The sequence below is a fragment of the Nycticebus coucang genome, chromosome 20 (assembly GCF_027406575.1).
Source record: "Nycticebus coucang isolate mNycCou1 chromosome 20, mNycCou1.pri, whole genome shotgun sequence".
NCBI lineage: Eukaryota > Metazoa > Chordata > Mammalia > Primates > Lorisidae > Nycticebus > Nycticebus coucang.
This window is the reverse complement of record NC_069799.1, coordinates 56,173,332-56,189,139: the sequence shown is the minus strand read 5'-3', so window position 1 is coordinate 56,189,139 and position 15,808 is coordinate 56,173,332. Positions and strand designations below refer to the sequence as shown.

The 15,808-nt window shown below is 38.9% G+C and overlaps 1 protein-coding gene across 3 annotated transcripts in view; it reads right to left on the bottom strand.

Annotated features, from left to right (window-relative positions):
- TRDMT1 (tRNA aspartic acid methyltransferase 1) overlaps positions 1-13,430 on the bottom strand; it is a 46,858-nt gene extending 33,428 nt beyond the window's left edge. For 2 of the 3 annotated variants that reach the window (XM_053573180.1, XM_053573179.1), the window contains exon 1: positions 13,314-13,407. In XM_053573180.1, the coding sequence (XP_053429155.1) occupies positions 13,314-13,377 (64 nt within the window). In that variant the 5' untranslated portion in view covers positions 13,378-13,407. Of the gene's footprint in view, positions 1-13,313 lie in introns of all 3 variants that reach the window. The other variant, XM_053573178.1, reaches the window with a different exon arrangement.
- Between the last annotated feature and the right edge of the window lie 2,378 nt (positions 13,431-15,808).

Genomic DNA, 15,808 nt, shown 5'->3' with positions numbered 1-15,808 from the left:
GGCTTATACTTTTCATCATTATTAACTTAATAAAAGTTCAAACCCTATCCTGAAAAATGCTGTGAGTACTATTTCTGCTTCACACACCTCTAATAAAGGAGTAAGTTTTACAGCTCTGCACCAGGCCAGAAGCACTGGTTGTTCGTCAGACCTGTGCGCAATTGCTTCATTCCCCCTGTACCCTTTCCAAGTCTACTCGGAACTGAGTAATTCTCCACAAATCTTTTTTTTGGCCGGGGCTGGGTTTGAACCCGCCACCTCCGGCATATGGGACCAGCGCCCTACCCACTGAGCCACAGGTGCCGCCCTCTCCACAAATCTTTTTGCTGACTAAACCATTCAACTCATTTTATTTTATTTATTTATTTATTTATTTTTGCCAAGGCTGTCTTAGGTGCACCCTTGTGGAACTTTCAAATTAATCGATTTATTTATTTTGTGTGTCTGGGTATATTAATATATCCCAAGGAAAAAGATTCAGCGTATGGGTACTTATCTATTTGCCAAAGTCTCTTTTTCTGCTTGAGTTTGAATTCTAGCTCTACTATTTTTTTAGCTGTGTGATTTAAGCAAGTTTCTTTGTCTCAGTGCCTTTCCCTGTAAAAGTGGGATAATAAATTTCCTATGTCATAGGGTTTCTGAGGACTAAATGAGTTAATACCTACAAAACTCTTAAATTAGTGTCTGCTATATAATAGTTACTCCATAAATGGTTACTATTATTATCAAAAGTACAAAAACTTTTTAAAAATGAGAATGGCAAATGCTAGAAAGGACCAAGTATGACAAAAAATTAAAAACTAAATAAGTAAATAAATAAATGACAACCCTTCTGCAAATGTGAGCATCAACTAAGGATCAATACTTTTCAGTGAGTATTTGCCAATATGCATCAAAAGCCTAAACAATTAGTTTGGATTTACTGGTTTTACATTTGGGCACAAACCTTAAGTTGTATAGTAGACAAAATAATGGTCCCCCAAAATACCTGCATCCTAACCCCTGAAACCCTCGAAATGTTATTTTACATGGGAGTGAGGACTGTGCAGATGGATGCAGATACGATTTTTTGAGATGAGAAGATTATCCCAGATTATGCAGGTGGGCCCAGTCTGAGTACAAGATGGACAGAGGAAGTTAGACTAGGAGAAGGGAATGCGAGGAGGGAAGCAGAGGGCAGAGAGAAAGATTTAAAGATGCTACACGTCCAGCTTTGAAGACAGCAAAAGGGATCCTGAGCCAAGCAATGCAGACAGCCTGTCGAAGCCGGGAAGGCCAAGAAAAACAGACTCTCCTCCTGGCTGAGGCTTCGGAGGAATGCAGCACTGCCAACACCTAGATTTTAACACTTCTGACCTCCAGGACTGAGATAAAACATTTCTTTAAGCCCCTAAATTTATGGTTTTTTGTTACACAAGCAATAGGAAATTAACAATATATAGGAGAAGAGAGATGTGATTTACGTCTAGGATGAATGATGCTATTTTACATACGTATGATAGTGCAAAATTATAAACAACCTAAACATCCAGAAATAGATGATTACTTTGATCAAGTATGGTATGAATACTATAAATACTATATTTTTTGGTTTATAAATACTGTATTTAATGGCAAAGAAAGAAAAATATTCAAAATATTCTATATAAAAAAGGCTGTAATTTATTTTAATTTTCCTGAACACATTAGGTGAAGATCAACAAAAAAGAATAAAGATTAAAAAGATCTAATCTAAGTCCTCACCAGTGTTTATCTCTGCACTAGCATCACGGGTGTCTTTTTGTTTTTTTAAATTTTCTCCTCTGTTTTGTAGCATCAGTATTCCCCAGTAGAGCATAATCTCTGGAGGAAAAGAACACGCCCCCGTCTCATTCATGCTGTGCATCCCCACCACACAGCACAGTAACCGGCACGCAAGAACCCCATAAATTCTGTGCTGAAAGAATACGTGAATGTTTTCAAAATGTCCCAATTTTTCCACAAGTATATTACTGATGTAGTTAAAATAAAAATGAATGTAAATAATTTTTAAATATTCCACTTCTCTGGTAATCAAAAAATTAAGATACAGACCTCTCACCACTCACTTTTTTTTTTTTGAGACAGCCTCATTATGTCACCCTCGGTAGAGAGCTGTGGCATCACAGCTCTCAGCAACCTCAAACTCTTGGGCTTAAGCAATTGTCTTGCCTCAGCCCAAGTACCCACCAATACATGAATGGGTTAATGAAATGTGGTATATGTATACTCAGTCACAAAAAATGGTGATCTAGTTATCTTTTTGGACAATCTGCAGGGAACTGGAAACCAATCTTCTAACTGAAAAATCACAAGAATGGAGAAACAAACCCAAGTACTAACTGCCAAACTGAATCTAACAGATCAACACTTAGTGCACACGTGGAAGCAAATCTCAATGGCGGTCAAGCTGGAGGCAGAGGGGAGCCAGGGCTGCGTAAATTCACACCTACGGGTACAGGGCACACTATCTGTGAAGGGCACGCTCACGTGTACAATTTTGACTCAATCTATATAAAAACAAAATATGTAAACAAAAATGTACCCCCTAGTATCCTGAAATGAAAATAATTTTTTAAAAATTAAGGTAACATTTTCACCAATTATATAGTTTAAGATATTATATTGGCATATATATAGTCACTACACAGACATTACTGAATATAAACTAGTATGTCTTTTTAAAAAGAAAATGGACAAGGCCATCAATAATCTTTAAAATGTTCATACACTATAACTTATTCACTCATTCAGCGAATATTTATTGAGCATCCTATGTTAGGTATCAAGGATGCAAGAGTGAACAAAGCAGAACAAAACAAAACAATCCCACCCTCGTGGAGCTTACATTTTACTAGAGGAGGCAGTCAATTAAAAAGATAAACAAGTAGAATACAGAGTGTGTGAGGCAGTAACAAGTGCTAAAAAGAAAAATAAAACAGGAAGAGGAATAGGGGAGAGGGTGCAATTCCTTAGTACTGAGAACAGGACAATGTGCATCTTTCCTGACTTTAATGCCTAAACACATACACTTTACACACAGAGATCATATGTGACCAAATAAAAGACAACAGAAGTCAATCTTGCATTTTCCCCACAAGAGTACCCAAAATTAGAGCCAAGGTCATTTTTATTATATAAAATTTTGAGCACACAACTGAAATAGTCAAATGGCTTCATATTGTATATTTATTGTATAATTACACAAACTTTTTGATATTTAATGATGATTTTTTTAAATCAAGATTAAATTATACATTAGTAAAACAAGTTCTGTTTATTGAACATTTTTTAACCAGCATGAAGAACTGCAGCTCTCATATGTCAACATGGGGATGGTAAAAGGTATTAACTGTCCCATTTGACAGGTTTGGTTTTTATTCAATAAATATTTCCTTCAAGAAGCCATCTGAAATAATCCTCAGGATCTGCTATGAGTTTATGAAGCTATAATCCAAGACAATATCCAAAAATGACTAGAAAAAGGATTTCATATCCCCCAACTACTGAACTGGACAATGCTTACAAAAACCTTTTATCAACCTTGTCAAGTGTTTCTTCATGTTCACCAAAATATTTTCATTAAGTATTTAGGTGAGTTTATAACCTAGCTCATTTGTGAATTAAAGACATATTTATTGAGAATGACAAACCCTGCCTCTTGCTCCAGCAATACATGATAAAACAACGAATCCCTGCTCCCACAGAGCTTCAGACAAGAGGGCTCCAGACATTTTAAATAACACTATTTTTGTATATTCATGTAGAAACATTGTCGTTTTTCTACCCAAAGTTCATGAAACAATTTAATTCTACTTTCTCAAAGGCACCTTTGAAATCAGGGTCTTTATCACCAAAAGAGCCACTTTTAAAGTCATCTAACAGTGTTCAAGGGGACACCAACTTCTCTTTCATCAAAGTTACTTGAGATACAGCCCTTTTCAAGTCCAAAATTTTATGCCAACCACAAAAACCCATTAGCTATTTTGATTTCCATAAAGTAACCACCTACTGTATTACTTTGTTATTTTCAAGAGACCTATTTGCAGTGCCATCTGACACTTAAAATTGTGAGATCATCCCTGTGAAAATTATTTCTATATCTTCTTCTATATCTCTCTTCTATAAAATACCTAAATACTTAATGATAATACGTTGGTGAACATGAAGAAATCCCTCTGTATGATTTTTGGCCATTAAGTGATGTCAATAAACACTCAGAACTGGTATTTCTTCAGACCAATAAAACTAACCCAAACAGTGCTTTATTGATTTGCTATTTAAAGTTCAAATTGAGGATTATGAAGATCCTGCCTGAATTCTAAAATATAAAGCCATACTCTTTTGGAAGTATAATTTTGGGGGCAAAGAATTTATGACAAATGTGTCTACAAGGGTATGCACATAAGTGTTTGGATATTTTTGTTTTTATTTAAAATAATGGGATTGTAGGCCTTCTGATTTTGCAATTATGGGAGAAATGCAAAAGTTGGTCTTTATATAGAAACAGACCTCTGAATTTTAAGTGTATTGCCCTTGCCATATATACCAAGCCACATAACAATCCAGAAAAATGGCAGGTTCACAGTTTTTCCCTCAAACAATGGTCAACATTTTGACAGTTCAAAGTTAGCTAAAAGAAATTACCCTGCATGGAGAACAAGCTAGAGATAAAGAACTATTAAGCCAAAATCAAGAAAGAGCATCTGAAGCTTGAATATTCAAACGATATAGTTTTAATAACTGACTAAGGTAGCAATATCTACGAAAATAAACAGGGGACACAAAAATAACATGCATTCTAAAGATGCAAGGAAATTGTTCTGCTACTTTATTATGATCAAAACTTAGAGGATTTAGGATAAAATTTAAACACGGTAAAAAAATATATATTTAGTATTATAAATATTAATATTTATAAAGTAATATAGTATTACTTTATCTATTAAAGTTCAAAGTACTTCTAACTAAAATTAACTACAAATCCCTTAAAGTATGGGTTCTTTTTGGACCAAAATTCCCCAATAATTAAAGGCCTAAACACACCAAAGCCTACGAGGGTGGTCTATGCCCCAAAAGGCTCTAGCATTTGTTTCTCAAATTGTCTCACTCATTCAGTACTAGAGGACTGTCAACTTCACTATTGGGTTTGAACAAAAATCACTAATGAATGCCCAAGAATAATTAATGCTCAGCTCTTTAATGAAGCCCAAAGAGTTTTGCTAGATTTGTGGTATGGTGATTTAAAATCCCAGAATGAAAAGAATTTTCAGATAAAAGTAAAAGCAGCTATTGTTCTAAGTAATGGTATTTTTTAATCCCAATATACACTCTACCTATTTCCTAAATATTGAGATGTAATTTTTTTGCTTTTAAACAAGATGAGAGTTAGTTGGTACCACTCCTGAACAGCACTTTTCTGATAACTTTCCATGAGGAAAGCAAAAGGCCACAGGAATTCTAAGAAGGAGCCAACATTCTAGAGGAGAAAGACAGGTACTAAATAAGTATATTGCACGCCTGACAATTAAAGTACTCTAGAGCGGGAAATGCAGAGTAAGTCCACAGTAGGAGAGAGACGGGAGTGGCTCTACTCCTAACAAAGGTTGATCAGAGAACACTTCTTTGGCAGCAATATCTAGGGAAGGAGGAAGCCAGCCTGGCAAATACCTGGCGAACTTTCTAGGACAGAGGAAGAGAAACTGCAAAGGCCCAGAGATGGATGCATGTTTGTTTTGTACTGGGAACAGCCAAAGGCCAGAAAGCCTGGAGTACCGGGGACAACCACAGGAGATGTGGCCGGAAAGGGAAAGCGACAACAGCCTAAGTAGGCCTGGGAGACTTGTCAGGACTCTGGCTTTCATGAAGTAAGATGAAAAATGCCTCAGGAATTTTAATCAGAAGAATGACTTCTCTGACATATTTTTAAAAGATAGCTCTGGCCATCTATGGAAAACAGACTTGAGGGGGTGGAGCAGAAGCAAGCAACTGGTCAAAAGGCCGTCATGATAATCATTCGTCCAGAGTCCCTGGGAAAGCAGCTCCGGCACAGCTTAGCTGAAGAAGTTTCTTCTAGGAGGAAAACTCCAGAGCATCAGAAGTAAGGGCAGTGAGACAGAGAAGGACAGAAAGACAACCCAAGGCAGTGCATTACCAAGGTCACAGCTTCACAGGCTCTGGCATGAGGGACTTGGTAGGGCCAGGTGGTACGAGACCTCCACACCTCAGAGCTGTCGGGGGAGGACTGGAGCAGAGGTGATGAGAAGTCTTGCAGTAGAGACATCACTGAGGCTAAAACAGCTCTTCCCACGCTGCTGTGTGCATTTGAACAAGGAGCACTGCTGGGGGGGTGGGGGAGGACGGAGATGCACCTGTTGGCTTCTTTGTCCTCCTGTCCCTTACTGGTCAAAGTCACCCCTGAGGTGTGATTCCTCCCGCCACCCTCACCCTCACTATAGGTTATGTTATTGAGCTACTCTAGACAGCTGCTGGAGCAGCCAGATTCCATGTTCACAGCCTGACACTTCATCTGAGGCCAGAGGGGCAGACTGGTATCATGGAGGGCTCAGAGCCCAGCCATGCCTGGCAGCATTTGATGAAGCCACAGCAGCATTAACCAAGATGTGACACTGAATAAGGAGTCCAGGGCCCAGGAGGCAGATGGGGAGAAGCAAATATGGGTGACATAAAAATTACTCCCAACAAAACTGGAAGGAGATTATGGACCAGGTGACAAAAGTGAAAATGGAAAGAAATGACAGAATCATAGTCTGAAGGTAGAGCCTGCGTACCTGTAGAATTGGTGGATGTTGGTGAAAAAGAAGAAACAAGGAAGCCTCCAGGCTCCGGTCTAGAGGAGTGGAAGGATGGAGCCCCTGTCATTGGGATGAGGCAGACTGCAACAATAACAAAACCTGCCTAACAGAAAAATTACAGAGAGGCTTCCTTCAACATTGGTCCACCTTGTGAATATAATCGGCCAGCATGTGCGGCCCTGGTACCACTTCTCACTCACAACACCAGCATCTCTTCCAGAGCTCCCTCACGGCCCTCTTGCTGCCCAGTAGTCATTTCCTAAAACATGCACTAAGGAATGCTATTTTCAGGATGCTACTATATGTGCTCCCCTTCCCCACTAAACACAGAGGGAGGCCAGGGTTCTTGCTCAAATACACATGGGAAGCTCTGTTTTAAACCAAAAGTGTCTTTACTGCAGGGCTTCTCAACACCTGTGATACATCTGACGTACCCTGAGAATGTCTTAAGGAAACATGCTTAAGAGTTTTTAACTTAATTGACCCATTGAGGCACACTGATTAATGGCCCTCAGAAAACAGTTGCACAGGATACCAGCTAGGAAACAGCAACCAGGCAGAACTATATAAGGTCTATATACACAGTTTCATCTTCCTAATGGGCTCTTAAAGTCAGTATTATTAACCAAATTTTATCAATGAGAAACCCAATATAATTAAGCTAATTACAAAACAACAGTGAAAAGGCTAGAACTTAACTTTACTGAGTACTACATTATACTTTGCACTTCAGTTATTTTAGGTAAATCCCATAAGACCCTGTGGAAAGGTACTAACGTCTAGCTTACAGAAACCGTACCTCTGCTCAGAAAGGTTAAGCAATTTTCCAGTATCCATACAGCTAGTGTGCAGCAGAGCTGATTCCTCTACAATGGCATGGATGGTTATCAGTCAGAGAAACACACAGAGTAATTCAGAAAGCACTGGCAAAAAGGACAGGGAAATGGGTGGAGGGAGAGTAACTGGTGGGACCACACGTATGGTGCATTTCACAAGGGTACTGTAAATGTCTTAACACAATAACTAAGAAAATGCTGTGAAGGCTATGTTAACCAGTTTTTCAAATTGTATATAAAACCAGCACATTGTACTCCATGAATGCATTAATGTACACAGCTATGATTTAATTTAAAAAAAGGACAGGGAAAGGAACCCAAAATCTGTCCCCACATAACGGCAAGGCACTTTCTAGAACAGTGTTTTTCAGACTTTTTTACCTCACGGCACTCTTGAAACTATAGTTAAATTTCTGTGGCACACTTAAATTATCTTGATCAAAAACAAAGAGTAAAAAAAAAAGAATATACTTACTGTGCTTTGAACGTCTTTCAAAAATAATTTAATTAATGATCTTTAAAAATTTTCGCAGCACACCTACAATCTTCTCATAGCACAGCAGTGTGCTACAGCACATCACTGTTCTAGGCTTGGCACCAGTCACACACACGGAGGCTGACAGGTTTGAACCCAGCCTGGGCCAGCTAAACAACAATGACAACTGCAACAAAAAAATAGCTGGATGTTGTGGCAGGCGCCTGTAGTCCCAGCTACTTGGGAGACTAAGGCAAGAGAATCGCTTAAGCCCAAGACTTTGAGGTTGCTGCGAGCTGTGATGACACAGCACTCTACCAAGGGTGACATAATGAGACTCTGTCTCAAAAAAAAAAAAGAAAGAAAGAAAATCACTGTTCTGAAGACTCAAGAGGGCAAAACAGTTCACTCTCTTCACTGCCATCTTTTTTACCTCTTCATATTCATTCTGTGTCATCCTTGATGGCTATAAATAATGCTTTCCTTCACCAATCTACTCTTATGTAATTCAAATTTAGTCTGAAAGTTCTTTGACAACTTCAAATATGTAATAATCAATTTCTGCTAAAGACCATTTTTAACATGTACTAACTTTCTATAACTTTAAGATTTTCTAAATAAGAGTTGTTCATAACTATTGAGTACTCACTACATTTTAAGCACTATTTAAGTACTTCTTGAAAATTAATTTATAATCTCAAAACTTCTCTTTGAAATGAGTGCTTTTATTGCCCCTGTTATATAGAAGAAACTAAGACAAAGAAAGTTTGATTTTTATCCAATGTCACATAGCTAGAAGTGACAAACAAGATTTCAACCAAAGCCTTCTGACTACAGAACTGTATTCTTAAACTGGGAGACTAAACAGCCTCTCCCACAAACCATCTTACATAAACACTTTCTACTACTATTATCCCACAGTACCAAATCATATAATGATATAATAAAGACCAAGCTGATACAAAAAGCATTTTCAAATTATTAGGCACTACCAAATCACTATTAAAATATCAAATGTTAACTGATTGATAGAGTTTGCAAAATAGAAAAACCATAAAACCTGAAGGATTCCTAGAAACATTTAGCAAAGGTAATGTTAAATGTGGGATGCACGTATGTTTCTTCCAAGTGAGTGGTTTCCAGTCATTTTAACCTCCTCTTCCGTGAAAGGAGGAGGGACTTCTCTAATTGGCTAATTTGGGATGATTAATGGGGCATGTTTGGCTCAGCTCCACCAATCCTTCTTTTGGGAATAAACTAGCCACAGAGAACGTGTCCTCTGCCCAGAAGGGTATGCTCCCTAATTCTCTGGTTCAATACAAACTGACCGATTTTGCCTTCTCGCTAAGCTACATCATCCAGCTCAGCCTTTATTAGTAATGCGAATGATACAAATTTTATTTCCTACTTGCCTTGCTCTCTTATTTCTTACTTTGTTCAGACTTAGAAAGTGGAGTGCTATTTATTGAGCCTCCTTTAAAAAACCCAATAGATAGGTCCAAAAAACAAACTCAACTGGTCATCTATTCATTAGCACTGAAGAAGTAATTTGATCTGCAGGGACTGCAGTAATGAATACTCTGTGGGGAAGTAAGCAAATGCACATTATTCATGACATAAAAGATAAGTAATTTGATCATTCAATGGGACATCAGGATTCTCCTTTAATGAATACACAAATTTATCCTACATATTACTTGTTTCTCAAGCTTGGAAAAAACACAATCTACTGACTTCCATAGACGCTAGAGAACAAATTAATGTTTGTTAAGGTTTGTCCCAAAGGAGGAGAAAAATCCTCTGAACTCACGAAGTGGGGTCTTGGCTTCACAGTGGAAAGAATTCAACTGCAAAGACAAGTCACCTAGCCACAGAAAATTCAGAGAAAGTTTACGGAAAGAGAGGCAGACAATAGATCCATCCTACTCCACACACAGAGTAAGGGTCTTCTCCTGAGCTATAATGGTAATGCTTTTAAATAGTCAACAGCCATACATGACCATAGAAGTCAATCATAAATTGCTGTCACAGAAAAGTAAGTGTTTGTAAGGCATAGCACAGCAATTCACCCATCCTGGGGGTGGGGAGAGGGTCCCAGGCTTGTGATTTGCTGGCAGCTTCCCTGTTCAGGCTGGCTAGGGCTTGGTATCAGTCAAAATGGCTGCACTATGGCTCTCTTACTTTCCTTGTCTAGCTTATCTAAATACAATAAAAAATGAGAAATATTTTTAATAAGACAAGTTTTTACATTGCTTCACTTTAAATCTGACATGCTACATAAAAGTAACTATGGGAAAACAGGCATAAAAAAAGGAAATTTTACAATCCCAAAGACAGGTATAAAGGAAAAAACAATTAAGCAGTTCACATTCCAGCCCCTTACAACCAATGTTCCAAAAATATTCTTAGGTGACATTTAGTTCTACATGGAAGAAAACCTTTATTACAATGTACTTGCCTGATTCAGTTACAAACACATCTAGTAACAAAGTGGTTTGGTAGAGTCTCAATTCGGCATATAAGTCATTGGGAAATAAAGACAAAGAGATTCAGAAAACAAATAGCCTAATGTATGACAAACGAGAAGCTTAAAATTTTAACAGAAAATATTAAAGTTGAGGAATTCCTACTAAATATGATTAACTATTTTTTGGCTAACCCTCAAAACCAACACTCTGGAAGACCTTTAGAAATTATTTGGAAGGGCAGATCTCTTTGGTTAAAAGGCTGTCTCCAATGTAATACCATACAGGAAACAGTCTAGCCAGGTGTGGTACTGTGCACCTACAGCTCCAGCTACTCAGGAGGCTGAGGCAGGAGCATCACTTGAGCCCAAGAGTTTGAGACTATAGTAAGCTATGATCCCACCACTATACTCCAGCCTAGGCAAGAGAGTCAGACCCTGTCTCTGTTAAAAAAAAAAAAAAGAAAGAAAGAAAGAAAAAATAGTCATCTAGCTACCTTAAACCATATTTTACTCTTCCCCTGCTATTACATTTCAAAATGAGCAAAGTACAAAATCTTTGAGTCACAGAGTCAAGTAGGGAAAATCTCTCTGAACAGTCCACATATGAACAAAGAGGACACGAAAAGTAAAAAGAAGAAGTGGAAAAGTCTGGGGTTGGAGCACTCTGGTTGGAGGTAATAGCAAAAGCAAAGCCAGAACATGGAAAGAACTTGGAGGGTTTGAGGAACAGAGAGAAGGAAAACCAGCCAGCCTGGACAAGAGCACCAGGGAGAGAGCAGCAGGTAAGACTGAAGAGGAGAAGAGGAGACAGAAGCCAGACTTCACAGTCCTGGTTAAGAATATGGGACTGTGATTCTAACCTCAAAGGGAAGCCATTTAAGCAGAGAAGCGACATGATCTGGTTTACTGTAGAAAAGATCATTCTGCTTACTAAGGCAGAGTGGAGGGAAGAACAGTTGGGAAGCTATTTTAATAATTTAAATCAGAGGTGATAGTATCTTAGATTCAGGATAGTAGCACTGGCAATGAAAAACTACAGAAATTCAGATTGCAATGGCTAATAGGATAGGACATATTTAACCGTTTCATTAACTAAAGAAAACCTTAGTTAAAATTAATATGATTTCCCTGATCAAATTAGCAAGGTAAAAATGGATAATGCATAATCCTGATGCATATGTAGTTGAACAAGGCACTCATAAACCTCTCAAAAGCAATTTGCTATCTTATCTATAAAAAAAGCCTTAAAAACTCATTTTTTCATTTAGTAACTAGCACATGGGCAATCTTATTATGAAATGAATTAATTCAACATTTAGAAAATCATAAAGAGAAAATCAGTATTTTTGCTCAAAGATGTAACTGAAGCACATGGTACTTGCTTAAAAAGGAGGAACAATGTAAATATTCAACATTTTAGGAGTGGCTGAATTATTGCTTATGATTAATAAGCAACTTTTAAAATCACGTTTATGGTTTCAAAATACTGGAAAATGTTTACTTTACACAACCTTTGTCACAAAACTAAGAGCAAATAGTACTAGAGTTTTTGTTTTGTTTTCATGCTAATAAGTTTTAACATAAGAAATGAAGCTAGAAATCCAGTAGTAAAAAATCAAGTAGTAAAAACTTAATATTCACTAAGCTAGCCTAAAATCAAAACTCAATACATCTGCTCAGAAAATTTATATGCTCAATACACTAAACACTGTGTGTATCTTACAATGTTAGTTTTTTTGTTACCCTTGGTACTAAATAAGGAAGCAGGGAAGTTTGTTTTGTGGTTGTCTTAGTGATTTAATAAAAAACACTGTTCAAGTTCAAAGCCTATTTGTCACTCCGTATCTCAAGTGCTCTCGCACAGAACCTAACACAGAATAGTAACTCAATGATATTTTTGAGTGATTATCACGAAAAATAAGCCTTTCAGTCCCAACTTAGCACCAAAGAAATTCAAACGCTCAAGATGAAAGAGGAACATAATAATAGTGATAATCATTTATAATATTTGGATTGGCTGCAATGTATCAGGCCTCACTGTTTATCATCATAATAATCCTCCTTTGAACGTACTAAGTTTCCTATTACACTTTAAAATCAGGAAACAGGTTCAAAAATGTTAAGGAACTAACTAGAGGTCACACTGCAAGAAAGCTTGAACTCAAGTATGAATTCAGTTCTCGGGAATCAGACTTCGAAGATTTTCCTCTATGCTTCCCCTACAACTCTGTTTAGTACTCGGGTAACTTCTATCTTGAACTGTAGGTACTCCTTTCAAGACCCATCTTTCATGGGTCCAACCGGCTCAGCTCCCTACCCCCCGCCGACGCTGTGACACCCTCCAGGGTAAAGGACCGTCCAGGCTTCTAAATGACTGCACGCTTAGCACCGGGGCTTGGCACTAGGTTGGGGGCTTGCCCCTCCCCCTAACTTTGTCTAAACCATTCGAGTTTGAGTTACAGTCTTGAGAATCCCAGCTCACAAACTGGGCCTTTGGAAGGGGCTGGCGCCGGGGAATGGAAGTCCCCGCCGGGAGGGGCCGACTGGCCGGCGAGCGGGCGTGGTTTCCAGGACAACCGAGGGCTTCGTCCCTCCCCACCCCCGTCTCCGCCCCTGGCGTCTCGCCGCTCCGCCTCTCCGTGGCGCCGCTTAGACCCGAGGCGGCGAGCGAGCCCCGAGGGGACTGAGCGGTCAGCTCTCACCTCTCAGCGCGTGGTGCATGCCGCCGACGCCGCTGTACAGCTCCAGGACCCGCAGAGGCTCCATGCCCGCGTCTCCTTCGCCGCCGCCTCCGAGCTAGGCCTGCTGGTCCCCCGCTCCTTTTGCCCCGGGTCCGCGCCGTCCCTCGTTCTCTGGTTCCGCAGCTTTTCAGTTCCCCCCTCTCCTGCTGCTCTGGGTTGTCTTCCCAGGGCAGCGCGGGGCCTGGGGCCCCGCAGGGGTCAGGACGCGGACAAAGGACAGAAAACAAAAAGGCCTCCCAAGTGAATAGCAGCCACTGTAGCCTAATTTACTCTCCGCTCCGTTTAACTTCTTTGATGTTTTCCTGGGCTTTGCAGGGAAGAGAAAAATGGAGCTCAGTGCAGGGGTGTTCATTTCCTCATTTCCAGGTGAATTAACACTTATTAGGATCCAGAAAAGAAGTCATTTTTCAGGCAGGCTTTTTTTCTGTCCCTTGGAAGCCCGAAGTGTTCAAACATTCCTTCGACTGTTCTTGAGCATGGACTGTGTGCCTACAATGGGGTGATAGAGATAAATCATTCTTGCCTCTTCCCTAGGGAAGGTCCCAGAATTAACAAAACAGACAGGACCACGTGCAGCAGCTCTGAGTGTGTGTCAATAATAATATAGAGGATGGTTGCTGTAACTGTTAGCGTGATTAATTATATTTCACCTTGGAAAATATCCTGCATAGGATACGCAGTGAATATCTCGTAGGACTATTCATGGGCCTTCAAGTGCTGGAACCTTGATTCTCCAGGATGGCCTAAAGACCAATTGTTAGAGGCTTTGATTATACACTAAGATAAAGCAGCCATGTTGAGGAGAGGACATGTTCTTGGGAAGAGTGTCCTGTTTGTTTCCAATAAGGAATATGGGGGTATCACTTGTAATAACAGTAACTGTTAGAGACAATGCCTGCCTGCTAATGTAATGCTGTTAAGGTATAACTACTGTATCTTTGAACACTACACAGTGGTTCATTTTGATGTGATCTATGAGATTCTAAATCTATGTGAATCTATGAGATTTTAAATTGTAAATGTATTTTGGCCTTTAAATGCTTTGGTTTTTGTGAGTCGCTTATTTCACATGAGAAGAGGTATGTGGTAAAAAGATACCAGAGAAATGAGGGTTAGCCGGGGCATTGCCAGTAATTGGTTATGTGACTTTGGAATGATCCTCTTTCCTCATCCATAAAATAAAGGAGAAGGAAGAGAGGAAGGCAATTGCTTAGGGCCTTACAGTTTGAAGATTCCATGACTGAATAAGAATCTGAAAAAATGAGTATTAATTTGGCCACATGTTAATTATCTGTTCAAACTGAAATATCTAGAAAGAAGACATTTTTTATCATCTGCTATAAGCAAACGTACACTTAGACCAACTCCACTTATAAGGACCAAATAACATACTTACATGCATAATGCATGAAATAAATTTTCTATAATATTTATTACATAATATTAACACTGTAAATTAATATCAGTACTTAAATTACAAGGGGAGCTATATAGTCATAGTGATGGATAGTCAGTCACCAACATATTAAATCTAGAAGCTGTTCAATATTAGTGCTATAGATTAAAACCAATTTTAAGGGTCTTACCCATAGGGGAGAGACACTACATACAGATGTGGAAGAATTAACGAAAAATACCACCCTCCTACACAGGCTGATGGCAAACTTTTCACTGATACATTAAGGATCTCCACAATGTAGCACCAAACTTACTTTCCTTCCTTAACTTTGGTTTCTCCTCTTGGTGAGCTCTGCTATAAACTAAACTAGTAAGCATTTTTCGAACATACCCTGACTTCCCCACCTCCCTGCTCAGGTTCCTTACTGATACTGTTTACCTTGCCTGGAAACATCCTAGCTTTTGTCAAAACCTATACTTGAAGCAGAATCTCACTTCTAGACTCCAAGCATAGAAATCCTGACTCAATTCCTCAATCTCCCTTGTCTTCTGAAGGACAGGTTCCTGTCATTAAATCCTTTAAGTTCTGTCTAGCCCAATTTTCACTTCCTATGTGCCATAATAATACATACATAAAATGTGTCTTTATTATCTCTCTTAAGCTTATCCCATGTGACAATCCCTTCAAGAATAAGAGGTTTTCTCCATAATCATAATTTACACCTATCTCTATGGAAGCCCCCTCAGATGATGTATGCACTTTTTTTCCAATCACCGGCACAAATTATGTGATTTAGGGATGAGTGGGGAGGGTTAGGCAGAGATGGCTTGATAAGAAGAATTTGAGGAGGAAAGTGAGATAAGCAGAAAGAAAACATATATTTATTCCTTTTTCCCAAAGCAAATCATGAATGTTCATAAGAGGGAAAAAGTCTCACAAGATATGCCTAGGCAATATAATGAGAACCCATCTGTATGAAAAATTTAAAAAGAAAAAGAAAAAGCATGCAAGCTTGAGAACTATAGTGTAGACAGGAATCACAGCTCTGCTACTTCTT